General features: G+C 35.9%; 1 protein-coding gene across 16 annotated transcripts in view; it reads right to left on the bottom strand.

Annotated features, from left to right (window-relative positions):
* The window catches only part of UNC79 (unc-79 homolog, NALCN channel complex subunit), a 248,535-nt gene that overhangs the window by 179,764 nt on the left and 52,612 nt on the right, over positions 1-16,159 (bottom strand). For all 16 annotated transcript variants that reach the window (XM_081050030.1, XM_081050029.1, XM_081050037.1 and 13 more), the window contains exons 5-7: positions 15,391-15,483; positions 10,617-10,672; positions 9,834-9,963 (exon numbers count right to left, since the gene is read on the bottom strand). In XM_081050030.1, coding sequence (XP_080906156.1) covers positions 9,834-9,963; positions 10,617-10,672; positions 15,391-15,483 — 279 coding nt within the window. The remainder of the gene's footprint in view (positions 1-9,833; positions 9,964-10,616; positions 10,673-15,390; positions 15,484-16,159) is intronic.

Genomic DNA, 16,159 nt, shown 5'->3' with positions numbered 1-16,159 from the left:
AAATGCAGTAAATAGACCAAGGAGATTGAATCGGTAATCAAAACTCTCCCAAAGAAACTCAGAACCAGATGACTTCACTGGTGAAGTTTACCAAACATTTAAAGAAGAAACACCAATCTTCTCAAACTCTTCCAAAAAAACTAAAGAGGAGGGAATACTCCCAAACTTATTGTACAAGGCCAGCATTATCCTGATATCAAAACCAGAAAAGAACACTACTAAAAAAGAAAACTACAGGCCAATATCCCTGATGAATACAGATGCAAAAATTCTCAATAAAATACTAGCAAACCAAGTTCAGTAGCACACTGAATGGATCATTCACCATGATCAAGTGGGATTTATCCCTGAAATTCAAGGATGGTTCAACATATGCAAATCAATCAACATGATACATCACATTACCAGAATGAAAGAAAATAATCATATATGATCATCACAATAGGCATAGGAAAAGCAGTAAGACAAAAATTCCAACATGCATTCATGATAAAAACTTCACAAATTAGGCATAGAAGGAATATATTTCAACATTATAATGGCTACATATGACAAGCCCACAGCTAACCTCATACCCAATGGTAAAAGGTTGAGAGCTTTTTCTCTGAGATCAGGAACAAGACAAGAGTGCCCATTCTCACCATTCCTATTCAACATAATACTAGAAGGTCTAGGTAGACCAATCAAGCAAGAAAAATAAATAAAAAGTATCAGAATTGGAAAGATATAAGTAAAATTGTCTCTATTTACATATGACATATGATTTTATAGAGAACATCCTAAAGACTCAACAACAACAACAAAAACTGTTAGATCTAACCAATAAATTCAGTAAAGTTGCAAAATACAAAATTAACATGCAAAAATCAGTAGTATTTCTATACACTAATAATGAATTTTCTGAAAAAGAGAGAAATTGATCCTATTTACAATAGCATCAAAAACAATAAAGTACTTAGGAATAAATTTAACAAAGGAGATGAAAGATCACTACTCAAAATTACAAGACACTGGGAGGCCAGATGGCTCAGTTGGTTACAGCGAAGCTCTGAACAACAAGGTTGCCATTCGATTTCTACATAGGCCAGTGAGCTGCACCCTCCACAACTAGATTGAAAGCAATGAGCTGCCGCTGAGCTGCGGGAGGGTCGGCAGAATGGCTCTGTTGGTTAGAGCGCGAGCTCTCAACAACAAAGTTGCTGGTTCAATTCCCACATGGAATGGTGAGGTGCATCCCCTGCAACTAAGATTGAAAACGGCAATTGGACTTGGAGCTGAGCTGCGACCTGCACAACTAGACTGAAGTCCAACGACTTGGAGCTGATGGGCCCTGGAGAAATACACTGCTCCCCAATTTAAAAAAGAAAGAAAGAACTTAAAATATATATATTTAAAAAAATTACAAGACATATGTAAAAGAAAATGAAGAACACACAAATAAATGAAAGGATAGCCCATGTTCATGGATTGGAAAAATTAATACTGTTAAAATGTCAATATTACCAAAAGCCATCTACAGATTTAATACAATCTTATCAAGATTCCAATGGCATTTTTTACAGAGTAGAAAAAACACTGCTAAAATTTATATGGAACTACAAAAGACCCCAAATAGCCAAAGAACTCCTGAGAAGGAATAATAAAGCAGGAGGCATCACACTCCAATTTCAAGCTATACTATAAAGCTATACAATCAGAACAGTATGTTACTGGCAAAAAAAACAGATAAATAGACCAATGAAACAGAATCAAGAGCCCAGAGAAATAATCCAAGCACATACAGTCAACTAATATTTAACGAGGTAGCCAACAACACTCATTGGAGAAAAGGCAGTCTCTTCAATAAATGGTGCTACCGTGTTTCCCCGAAAATAAGACCTAGCTGGACAATCAGCTCTAATGTGTCTTTTGGAGCAAAAATTAATATAAGACCCAGAGACCTAGCCAGACAATCAGCTCTAATGAGTCTGGGTCTTATATTAATTTTTGCTCCAAAAGACACATTAGAGCTGATTGTCTGGCTAGGTCTTATTTTCGGCGAAACACAGTGGGATAATTGGATATTCACATGGAAGAAAATGAAACTGGACCCTTATGTTACACCATGCATAAAAATTTACTCAAAATGGATTAAACACTTAAATGTAAGACCTTAAACTATGAAAAACTCCTACAAGAAAACAGAAATAAATATCTTTCACATGAGTCTTGGTAATCATTTTTTATATATGACACCTAAAGTACAAGTAATAAAATCAAAAATAAACAAGTGGCACTACATCAAACTAAATAGCTTCTGTACAAACAAGAAACCATCAACAGTAAAAAGACAACCTACAGAATGGGGAAAAAATTATTTGCAAACCGTAGATCTGAAAGGGGTGAACATCCAAAATACATAAAGAACTCATACAAACAACCCAATTAAAAAACGGGCAAAGGACCTGAATAGACATTTTTCCAAAGAAGATAAACAAAAGGCCAATAGATACGTGCAAAGTTGCTCAACATCACTGGTCATCAGGGAAATGCAAATTAAAACTACAATGAGATATTACCTCATGTCTGTTAGAATGGCTAGCATCAAAAAGACAAGAGATAACAAATGCTGACAAATGTGGAGAAAAGCAAACGTTTGTGCACTGTTGGTGGGATTGTGAATTGATACAGGCACTGTAGAAAACAGTATGGAGGATTCTCAAAATATAAAAAATAGACCTGCCATATGATCCAGCAATTCCTTTCCTGGGACTATACCCAAAGGAAATGAAAACACTAACTCAAATAGATATCTGCACCTCCACATTCATAGCAGCATTATTTACAATAGCCAAGAATGGAAACAACCTAAGTGTCTACCAGTGCATAAATAGATAAAGAAGTTGTGAAATATACACACATACAATAAAATATTATTCAGCTATAAAAAAAATAGGAAATCCTACCATTTGCAACAACATGGATGGACCTTAAAGGCATTATGCTAAGTGAAATAATTCAGACAGAGAAAAACAACTACTGTATGATCTCTACACTTATATGTGTAATTGGGGGGGTGGAACTCATAGAGAAAGATGATCAGACATGTGATTACCAGGGATGGAGTGTGGGGAGTACAAATTTCCAGTTATAAGATCTTTAGAGTTATAAGGATATAATGTACAACATGATGACTATAGCTAACACTGCCCAGTATGATATATGGGAAAGTTGTTAAGAGAGTAAATCCTAAGAGTTGCCATCACAAGGAGAAAAGTTTTTTTTTCCCCTTTCTTCTTTCATTCCTTTATATTGTAAGTATATGAGATAATGGTGCTAAACCTACTGCAATAATCATTTCACAACATATGTAAATCAAACCTCCATGCTATATGCCTTAAACTTATACAGTGATATATGTCAATTATTTCTTAATAAAACTGGAAAAATGTATTTAAAAAAGAAAATTTCAATTGAATAAAAAAAGAAAAATTTTCAAAAGAAAAAAAGGTGGTTTACTTTCAACAATAACTGACAGACAGCTTCTCCACAGAAACAATAAAAATGAAAATATCATGAAACACCTTCAAAGCATGAAAAGAAAATGACTGCCAATCTAGAAATGGATACACTGAGAAAATGTCTTTTAAAAATAAAACAGACATTTTCAAACAAACACTAACAGAAAATTTATCCCCAGTAGAAAGGCACTAAAGGAAATATAAAAAAATATTATGAAAAAAAAATTTAATCCCAGATGAAGCTTAAAGATATACAAAGGTTAAAAGAACAAGATAAAAGAAACTCTAACAAATATTGACTGCAAAGAATAATAATTATGTTTTGTGGAATTATGAAAAATAAAGAGTATAAAAACATAGCATGGAAATCAAGAGGGGGTAAAATAAGTTTAAATCATCTGTCATTTTACAGGAAAAGGTTAAAGTGGTATTTTATACTAGACATTGATGAGTCAACAATGTACGGTACAATCCCTAAGCTAATGATTAAAAGAATACAGAAGACTGAATAACTCACTAAGATGGAATATTTAAATATACTTAATCACTGCAAAAGAGGGGGAAAAGGGTCCACAGAAAAGGCAGGAGAAATAGAAAGCAAATAGAAAAATGGGCTCAAAGTCAAACATACCAATAATTACACTACATATATATGGACTAAGTGCTCCAATTAAAAGGCAAATATACTGAAAACTGAGTTTCAAAAGGAGAATGATATACTGCTTACAAGACAAACATGAAATATAAGAATATAAAAATAAAAGGGTGGAAAAAGTTATGCTATGCATGCATGAAAACTGGTGTAGCTAGTATAAGACAAAGTAGATTTTAACACACACAAAAAAAAGCATTACTAGAGAAAAAGATATGCATTTCATAATTGTTAAAATGTCAATTCACCAGAAAGATACTGCATTCTAAATTTGTATGCACCTAATAAGGCAGCCTCCACATGTATACAGCAAATATTGCCAGAACTATAATGAGGAATACACAGATCCACAATCATGGTAGGAGATTTTAACATTCTACTCTTGGTAACCGATAAAAGAAATAGACAAAAATGCAAAAAGGATATAAAAATGTTGAACCATACAATTAACAAATTTTATTTAACTGACATACATAGAACACAGTATCAACTGTGAAGTACAAGTTCTTTTTAAGTGCACAGAAACATTTACAAAAATGACCAGGTCTAAACAAAGTGTAAAAAGTGTTAAATGAATTAAATAATATAAAGTATGATGTCTGACCGCAGAGGAATCAAGCTATAGGTCAATATAAAAACCTCAGTTGGAAAATCCCCACCTGTTTAGAAATTAATCATCATCCTTCTAAATGATCCATGGGTCAAAAACCAAACCATGAAGGAACTTAGAACTCCACATAGCACAGGAGGTTTTAGCCAGTTCAATAAGGCATAAGATGTAAAGGCATAAGGACTGAAAAGGAGACATTAAACTGTTATTATTCAACATTAATATAATTGTGCACATAGAAAAAAAATTTTTAACAAAAGTACAAATAAATTATTAGAATTAAACAGTTATTTAGTAAGGTTACTGGATATAAGAGCAATATGCTAGAATTAAATGCATGTCTACATACTAGCAACAAGAAGTTAGAAAGCGTAATTTTGAAAAGATATATCATTGACAATAACATCAAAAAAATACCTAGGCACACACTACATGAGAAATAGGCAAGACATTTACACAGAAAACTATAAAACAGCACTAGAGGAAACAAAAGAAAGTCTAAATAAATGAAAAGATATACTATGTGCACGGATTGAAAGATTTAATATTGTAAAGATGTCAGTTCATCAAATTGATCTCTACATTCAAGGCAGTCTCAATTAAAATCCTAGTACTTTAGGCATGTGTTTGTGTGTGTTTAACTTAGCAAATAGCTGACCATATGAATGACCATGAAGGAGGATGAAGAAAAGAAGGAGGAGAAAGAACAGGAAGAGGAGAAAGCAGGGAAGATGAGAAAGAGAGCAACGACTACAACAAGGTGAAGAGACTTGCACTGAAGGATATAAAGTTTCGTTATTAAGCTACATTATTTCAGACAGTGTGGTATTGGGAAAAGGAAAACCATACCAATTGAACTAAACAAAGAATCAGAGACAGAACCATCCTTAAATAGACACTTGATTCATGACCCCAAAAATGGCACTACAGAGCAGTAGGGAATGAACAATGTTTTCAATAAATGATATTGAGCCAGTTGGCTATCGATAAGAAAAAAAGAGAAAGATTGACCCTTACCTCACACCATACAGAAAAATTAATTCCAGATACAACTAAATGCAAAAAATAAAATCATTCTGGACGACAACAGAGAAGACTGTCATAATTTTGGGGAAGGGAAAGTTTTTCTCAGCTAGGATATAAAGAGCACTTTATATAACGAAAAAGATTAATGATTTGATTACATTAAAATCAAGAACTTCAGTTAACCAAAAGTCATCATTAAGAGTAAAAAAATAAAAGATATATTTATTACATATAATTGCATATATAACTGACAAAGATTATATGGATATCCAAATGGCCAATAAATATATTTTAAAAGTGTGCATTAGTCATTAAGGAAATGCAAATTATTGCCACAATAAGATACTTTACATACCCTCCAGAATGGCAAAAATTTTGAAAACAAATAAAGTATTGTGCAAAATGTGGAATATACACTTCTAATGGGAGTATAAATTAGTACAGCCCTTTTGGAAAACTGTTTGCCATTATCCATTAAAACTGTACACATGCAAACCCTCTAATCCAGCAATTCCATCCTAGGCATATATCTTACAGAAATGTACACACGTGTGTACTAAAAGATATACAGAAGAACGTTCATAGCATTATTTGTAGTCACCAAAAAGTGGGAACAACCCAAATATCCATTAATAGTAAAAGGGATACATAAACTGTGGTACATTCATTTGGTAGAATATATATAGCAATAAAAATGAATGAACCACAGTTATGCTCAACCCAGGAACAATTTACACACACACACACATACACACACACAAAGTATGATTCCATTTATGTAAAATTCAAAAATAGGCAAATTAGTCTCTGATGTTGGAAGTCAGGTTAGTGATTACGTTTGGGATAACAGAAGGAGATAATCATGGCAGTGAACATGGTGGGAGGTGTTCCACGTACACTTATAATTTGTGTTTTTCTACATGTGCGTAACACACCAATTAAAAAAGGATTAAAACATTTTAATAATTTTGTGGAGATATAATAAAGATAATAAAAAGACAAACAACTCAATGCTGGGTAAGTTATTATATAAAACAACCAGGAGAGCTCTTGTACTTAAACTTGTATAAAACTCAAGAACCTAACTCTACTAATTTGGTAGCCTAAACCAAAGTTAGTTATTTAGTTAGTTATTCCCTATCTACATTTGCAACAGTCTCTGCCGCGGAAATGATATGGTTCCGCCATCTTTTGTCCCAGAGTTCAGATAGAATACAAAAACGAATGCCTGTAGACAGAGACATCTTATTGAGGTAGGTCAAGAGAAGTAAGCCACTTTGATCTTAATTGGCACAGGGTGAGCTGTTCCAGGGAGACAGAATTGACTGGCCCTTCTGAGCATATGGTCACACGGGGAAATGGAAGCGGCTCTCAGGTTTCCCAGGCAAACCACATTCTGGGGGTTCTCCACTTAAAACCTATCCATGGTTTCCCTTGACATTAGGATGAAATCCAAATGACTTCACAGGCCTTGCCAGACTTTCTGCTTGCCCCTGCCTGCTCTCCTCCTGTCCCTCCACTGTCTGACTGCATATGACTTCCTCCAGTTCCTAAATACAATCGTGCTCGCTTTGGTCTCCAAGTCTGAACCCTTGCCGTTCCTTCTGCTTCAAACTCACATTTTATCCACACATGAGTCACTCCCCTTGTTTAGTGTGTGCGTCTCTTTCAGATGTCGGCTTACATGTCACTCACTGAAGAACCTTCCGTGACAACTCAACTCTCTACAAATTTGCCCACCATCAGGGTTAGGTCATAGCCCCCTCCTGTGTGTTCCCACAGCTCTCTGTACAGTTGACCCTTGGACAACCCGGTTTAAACTGCCTGGATCCAATTATGAGATGTTTTTCATTAAAACTATAAATGTATCTTCTTTATGATTTTCTTAACATTTTGTCTAGTTTCCTTTATTATAAGAATACACTGTAGGGCCAGACCAGTGGCTCAGGCGGTTGGAGCTCCATGCTCCTAACTCCGGAGGCTGCCGTTTCGATTCCCACATGGGCCAGTGGGCTCTCAACCACAAAGTTTTCAGTTCAACTCCTGGAGTCCAGGAAGGGGTGGTGGGCTCCGCCCCCTGCAACTAAGATTGAACATGGTACCTTGAGCTGAGCTGCCTACCGGATGGCTCAGTTGGTTGGATCTTGTCCTCTCAACCACAAGGTTGCCAGTTCAATTTCTCATCTCCCACAAGGGATGGTGGGCTCTGCCCCCTGCAACTAACAACCAGCAACTGGACCTGGAGCTGAGCTGCGCCCTCCACAACTAAGACTGAAAGGACAACAACTTGACTTGGAAAAAAGTCCTGGAAGTACACACTGTTCCCCAATAAAGTCCTGTTCCCCTTCCCCAATACAATCTTTAAAAAAAAAAAAAAAAGAATACAGTGTATGATACATATAGCATACAAAATATATTAACTGGCTGCTTAATCTATAAGGCTCCGTTCAACAGTAGCCTATCAGTAGTTAAATTTGGGGGGAGTCAAAAGTTGTACTAGAATTTATGACTGTGCAGGGAAGGGGGGTTGGCAACCCTAACACCTGTGTTCTTCTAGGGTCAACTGCATTCGTTCTACCTCAGCACTTACTACACTGCAAGGTGGTTTCCTGGTCTTTCCCCCACAAATGGAATGTACACACCAAAATATTAGTGATTTCAGTCTGCTTTTTTCATTGCATTACCACCAGTGCCTAGAATAATGCCTAGCTACTAGTGATAGACACCACACAAATATTTGTTGAATAAATGAATACATTTTCATATCTAGATTGTATTAAGCTCCATGAAGTCTGGTTTTGTATCAGTTCTTGTATCATCAACAAATGTACAGCGCGTGGCACATGAGTTACTCTTCCAGTATTTACCAAGTAGATTTCATTTAATTCTGGTTACCCATTCATATATCATATAAATGCTTAGCTCAGGGATCTGTTGAGAAGGGGTTGGTGTCAAATATTTCAGTCACGTTATCTTTTATTGATACTTCCAACATTTTGCTTTAATATTCAAACTATCCACTTAGCAACACTTAAACACTGTCCACTATCGATGATACCCATTCCTAGTTTGTAAAAGTTACTATCTATCTTCATTGTTTTAATTTAATATTATCGCTACCACTAAGGCCAAAATTATTTGTTCTGAAGTTAGAATAAGCACACCAAGGACCAGGACCATTAAAGCCCAAAAAGCAGGTATTAGTAAGTGGCTTGGCTTTAAATCAGGAACGTATGTCATGCACCTGAAGTAAACCACTCCTTTAAACCACCTTACATCACCTTAGAAAAGACAAGTAATGCCAAGAAAGAAGTAGGTACTAGAATAGCAGTATACAATCCCACAACAACTGGCATAAAAGCTAACTTTGCCAAAATATCCACCCCTTCCATTTTCAGAAAACTATGTATACAAATAAGTGGGGGGAGAGGGTAGCCAGGGACATCAGAAACTCCATTAGCCAGAGGTTGCTTCTTGGATTTCATAACATTTAAACATAAACCACAGCATAAGACCTGGGGTTGATTTCGTTTTAGGTAAATATATACTTTACATTTAAATCCAACGTTTACTACTCAGTTCGTATTATACCAATATTCAGCAATTGTTGACTCTTCCTGTCCAACTAGGCTATCAGGGTCATTTAATTTTTATTTAATGTATGAACTGGTAATGTTGAACATGTTCCAAGTCTTCTTATCAGAACAGAATTAGCCACTTGGGGTCTTGCCACATGGTGAGCAAATCTGCAACATTACTCACCGCTTACACCTTTCCAATGATCACTGTTTGCAGTAGTTAAGACCCCAGGCCAGGTGTGTAGCAAATGAGACTGAGACTTAGGCAATTTGCAATGGTGTCATAAATGCTTTTGAGATTAATTTTCATTAATTTATTTTAGACCACCTAGTTTCAGAAAGGACTTACGACAATGTCTAAAGGCACGTAAATGTAATCCGACACAATAAAATAATGTATAAGTAGGTGAGCCAAATATGGCCTGGGAGAAATAAAGATGGGGCATCACAGGGTATTCTCTTCTTACCTGTGTACTGCAACCCCCTGTATTCACTTATCGCCCCAGGAGGTTTCAAATTGGGCCAGTAATGGAACAGCATTTGCACAGCTGGAGGTTTCACTTGTGAAGGCCCATAGGCTATCACATACAAAAGATCCTAAAGGAAACAGGAAGAATATTTTCACTTAGCATGATCAAATAAAAATAAAGGTAGCTCACTCAGTTTCAGTGGAAGGGTAGAGGTGGTTAATTCCCCTGGAACCTCATCATCCAGGTATGCTTCTCAGATTAGATCATATTAAAATATTTTTTATTATTTACTTATTGGTCCTGTAAATAAACGCCCACAAGATAGAGTTCAAAAGGACACTATCTTTTAACAAATTCTTCTCTACTCAGAATAATGTTAAAGACAGATTTCAGAATGGCATGAGCCAGTTTGCCAAACACTGCGTTTCTAAAAATATTTTCCTAAAACACATTTCTTAACAAGTCACATCTACGGTTTGAAAGAAGACAAATTCTCAAGCAACCTTTCAAATTAAATTGTCACATAATATAGTATTTGCTAAATTCTAAGAATAAGAGATAGCCAATTACTCTTTCTGTCAAGCCACTGAGTTCTTCAAAATCAGTCTTGCTCTAAATGACAAATAAGTACCCAGTAAGGAAAGAATCATAGGTTCTGCCACACCAAAATAAGAAGACATCCATAAATCTAACCTAAAAATATTTTTAACATGAAAACAATTTTTAGTGTATGTATAAATTAAGTTTGTGGCTATGACTTAAATGTGGGCCAAAACTTACTTTCCAGACTTCTTGTTTATATTTCATGAGGCATTCCAATAATTGACAATGATAAACTGTAAGGAAGAAAATGTAATTTGAATATGAAATGTAAATACATACTTTGAGACATAATAAACTATGTTAGTATGACTTTTCATTCTAATCGTTAAATTCAAAATTACTTATTTCCAGATATTCATGCTTTTCAAAAATCATATAAACCCTTGACTTTATTAAGCTTTATTCCAAGATCCTTCAGGAGTATATTTCATTCATCTTATCAACAAAGAAAACATTAAAGAAAATCCCTAGTAATCATACCTTTACAACATGAACTTATACCAGTGTAGTCAAAAAATACATAGGAAAAATATAGCCTAATAGGATTATCACAAAAGCTCACATGTACTGAACGTTCATTATGGCATGTATTGTGTGTGCTAAGAGCTTTATATGTATTGTCTTATAACCACCATGTTGCAGTTAGAAAGCTGAGACTTAGTTTTCTATCTTGCCCAAGTTTGGACACATAGCAAGTAAAAGACTGATGGACTAGAATGGGAGTCTTATGTGATTGCCAATTTCATCTGTTGAGGAATTCTTAAAAGCTATACAACAGAAATCTTCTTTGATTGCTCATGCTTACTTTCACCCTAGATAGTTGTTTTATACCCTCCCTCATCTATTTTCCAAACCTCTCATGGCACTGAAGCAGGTCTCACCTTAGTCACCAGTGACCTCCGTGTCATTCAACTCAATGGACAATTTTCAGTCTGCTTCTTACTAGACCTTCGGCAGCATTCAATACGGCCGAGCACTGTTGCTCTTTAAAACCCTCTCTCCCCTTGACTTCACGACGGACCCTCTCCTAGTACCTGTGACAGACACTGTTGGTGCTACTCAACTGCTGTCAACAACCCTTTCTACCTTGCCCATTTCCCAATAGAGTCTGAGGCCTGTGACTTGGTTCTGGCCAGCAGGACCTAAGAGAGAATCTGCTTGGAGAGCTTGTGAGACATTGTTTTCCTTTTGTCTGATAAAAGGAAAGAGGCACACCAGAAGACCTTGCTGTCATTATCCTGACTGGTCCTACTACCTGTTTGTGGATGTGGCTTTGGAAGAATATAATAACCTGCCCCGTGGCAGCCATCTTGCAAACATGAGGAGAAATTCAAGAGAAACACAGATGCCATCTCAGCCCCCTGACACTTGGAGCTATCTCTAAGACTTCTTACCAAGTAAACAACAAACGTTCTTGTAGTTGAAAGCCTCTGTTAGTCAGCCAAGCACATCCTAACAGATACAATCTCTCTGTCTGCTTGGCAAGCTTATTCTTCCACTGTCCCATTCCCTGCCAGAGTCCCTGAAGGCCTGGTCATAAACCCACTCCACTTTTCATTTGATGCTCTCTTGTAAGCAAAGTCACACTCATACAGAACCTCAGTTACCAGCTATATGCAATACGATGGATGTCACTGCACACTTATATATAGGCTTAAAGTTCATTACTTCAAACACGGAGCTCTAGTCTGAGTTCCAGACTCACAATACAACTTCCTAATTATCATTACCTATTTCCTGAGGTAAACTGATTTATTTGCATTTTCTGTTTTATATTTATGGAAGTATTACTAAGGTTATGTGTGGAGTTTTTTCCCCCCGGTTTTATTGAGATATAATTACCATATAACAATATATTAGGCCAAGGTGTACCATTCCTCTTAAATATCTCAAAGACACCTTGAACACAACATATCTAAAACAGATTTCATGAGCTTCCCTCAGAAGCCTGGTCTTCTTCTACCAGTGTTTCCTTTCTCAGTGAATAGAACCACCATGCATCTAGTTCTGAGACTAAAAACCCACCATATCCAATATGTCACCAAGTCCCATCAATTTTACTTTCTAAGTATCTCTCAGATGTATCCACTTTTCTCAGTCTCAATTGCCTCTGCCTTTTACATGCCTAGACAAATGCAATGGCCTCCTCATAGGTCAATCTATCTCCACTCTGCCTCCTGCAACCAGGATGACACACACATAACCACTCAAAAATCCTTCAGTGCCTTCCTATTGGGATATCCCAGACTTGGAATGAACACAAGATCCCCAAGGAGAGCCCACAATATCGAGCAGGTTCTGGCTCCGAGAAGTCTACAGTTCCATCTCACACGAGGCTACACTGATCTTTCAGTCTCACCTGCTTGCCACGCTCCCTCTGACAACTGAGATTCTTCTCCTGAATCCCCCACCTCTTGTAGGCCTTGTTAATGCTACTCATCTTTCAGTCCTCACACCAAAGATTATTTCCCCAGAGTAGTCCTCCCTGACCTCTTCAATAAAAGAAAAATCTTTTATAGGGCCTCATAGCACTTGTCATCATTGACCTTTACATTTGCTTTTATAACCATTTGGTTAATGTCTTCTCCCCTCAACCCCGATAAGAACAGCCTCACGAGGTAAGGGCAGTGACTATTTCTGTTTTGACATCCATGGTGTCCCCAGTGCCTGGCACATAGTAGACATTCAGTGACTACTGAATGTATAAATAGCCCTCTAGAAACAGAATTTTGTTCTTAAGCCATCACTGAGTTCTCAAGTGCAGCTATTGCAGGCCACTTTCTCCTACACAGTATTTGTTATTCTCCATGTATCTGCTACATGAACCTGGTTCAGAGTAGTTCACTGACTGCCCTGTGAACAAACCTGGAGAATCCCTTTGTTTAAACCAATTCCCCTCCCAGAAGGCCCCACTTATCCTATCAATTAAAACTTTACCCATAGTTTAAGACCCACAGTTTGCTCAAGTGGCACGAAGCCTTTCCTGATCATTTCAATCCACAGAAACATCTTCTGATGAATTAATACTATCTATAGCATTTATTTTGTACTTTTCACATACTACTTTACATTGTATATTAGTGATTTATTGAATATGCTTAAGATTTCCAATGAGACATAAGTTCCATAGCAAGCATCGTATCTTACATTTCTGGTGGTTTTCCCAATACCTAGTACAGAACCATGTGCGTAGGAATTACTAAACAAATGCCTCTTAGTTGAACAAGATCTGTACTCGATCCTTGACACATAAAGACTACAAGAACCAAGCTGCCTCTTGCTGTCTCCCTCAGTAAAAATTCAAACAATAGAATGATACCCTACCCCTTGTTCCCAGAATGCTTCCCACTGGATATCATCTCACTTCTTAACACTTTTCCACATCACAAGACTAGTTTTGGATCCCAAATGAAATTCTTACTATAAGAATTTCTGGTTATGTACATTTCCCCATGAATAAATGAAGATACAGATTTAGAACTAACAGAAGTAATTGTATCTGATCACAGTGGTTTCCTAGAAAAATGCAATGGAAATATTCAACTCCAAGAAAATGGCAGACCGTAGTGATCCACGTTGCTATTTATTGAGCATTTTATAATGCGCCCTTAACTACGCTAGGTAAATACTTAACATATGTTTAACCCATTAAATCCTCACAACAATATTTTAAGGCACTGCAGAGAGAATTATTCCCATTGTATAGATGGAGAAACTTGGTCTTAGGGAGGCTAAAAAAACTTGCTCAAGGTTACACTAAATGACAATTCACAGGTGAACTCAAATGTGAACCCGCATACTTCTAACCTTAAATCACATGATTTTATCCATACTGCTCTACTGCCTCCCAATAAAGAAATTAGGACCGTAGCCTCATGATCAAACTTCAATTAATTAGATTCCAAATGAAGGATTTTTTTCCAGAACATAATGTATAATAAATATAAATGGCATTTTGAGGGTACTTTAAGCCAGAGAGTGAGCTATGAGACAGAACTTCCAAAATATACACGTTAATTGACCTCATATAATAATCATAAGGGATTTCATATTTAAAGACTGACATTCCAAACTAAGAGGCATTAAGGTTTTAAAATAAAAATTTTTTTTTATCCTTAGTCATTATTTATTATGTAATTACATAGAAGGTTGAAAATAGTGCCGCCAAATTTGTTCACTTGCCAAATAAACATTAAATAAAAATAAAAACTGAGTCATATCTTAGCATATGACAGTCAGCCAGCCCTCTTCCAGGTCAGTTTCCCAAAGTTCATCTGCAATTATACTGATGAATGGAAACCAGAATAAATCATATGAAATCTGTCCAACATCACTAGTAATTGAAGAAATATTACATAAATCAAAACAATGAGATATTATTTTTCATCTGTCCAACTCTATACACATTTTATGATAATACTCAGTGACAGGTTAAGTGTACTTTCATATATAGTGAGACCATTGACATTTTTTTGTCCTTTGACCCACTAATCCCTCTTTTATGAATTTATTCCAAGCAAATAATCAGAAATGTAGTAAAAGATTTGTGTTCAAGGATGCTTGTGTGGCATTAGGGTAGCAAATTCACACAATATTAACAGTGGTTATCTTTAATTATTAGAATTGCAGGTGATTTTTATATTTCTAATTTAACTATTCCTATATACTTATATCAAATCAATTTCCAGTCAATGTTCTAAAACTGTGTCCTCAAACATTCTGAAAATATCACTAGCCTGCAAGTGATAATAGCAAAGGAAATTTATTTCAACTCGAAAGTCTGTTTTCTAATACATCTCCAAGAGAAGTTCTTCTCACGTGAGAATTTCTAGGCTCCTTGTTTGATCTTGTTTAATTTTTGGTTTTGGAGTTAGTCAAGCCACCCAATGAAATTCTTATTATAGAATTTCTGGTTATGTACATTTCCCCATGAATAGATGAAGATACTCACCGGGGTTGGATGTGTACTGCATTGCAATCATTAGCATGGATGATGCAGACAGATTAACATGGGCAGGAACTCCTTCTCTCCTTGAGGAACCCACTGAAACCAAAATATTTTTGATTAGACACAATTAATCTCTACATATATATTGGCTACTCTGCATAGAGCAGGAAAGCTGACCAGAAACTTTTTTTTTTAAGTCCCAACAAAATTAATGGACATTTTGTAAAAATAAAACCATAATGTTTGTTTTCACCTACAAATGCTACAGTTATTATCAGTAGCCAGCATTGAGTGAGAAGCTACAAGGAGCAGGAACAGTGCCAGAATGTGATGCAATGGCTTTAGCAGACTGTGGTTAGATGTGACCTCTGCTCCCGAGATTATTATATCCAGGTGGAAAAGAAATAAATAAAAGAATCCTCTCTGCACACAAACATAAAGGCATGTTGAAGGTTCTCCCCAAAAGAAAGTAATAATAAAAGGTTTTTTAACTCAACTTGAATGTATTAACTTTTAGAGATGCGGATGAAATAGTCTACTTAAAATAGATACCTTATTTAGTTAAAAATACAGATTATAAATCACACATAATTACAAAATAGCATACAAATTAAAAAATTATTTCCAACTCTCACATATCATTAAACAATTTTCTTTAAATCTTCATATGTAACTTCATCATTAATATATTCATCACTATGAGAACCACTTTTTCAGTTTTCCAAAGCTTACCATCTTCAGATCTGAGTTGTTTCAAGTAAAGCACTTCTTG

The sequence above is a fragment of the Rhinolophus hipposideros genome (assembly GCF_964194185.1).
Source record: "Rhinolophus hipposideros genome assembly, chromosome: 5".
Classification (NCBI taxonomy): domain Eukaryota; kingdom Metazoa; phylum Chordata; class Mammalia; order Chiroptera; family Rhinolophidae; genus Rhinolophus; species Rhinolophus hipposideros.
This window is presented reverse-complemented; position numbering and strand designations above follow the sequence as displayed.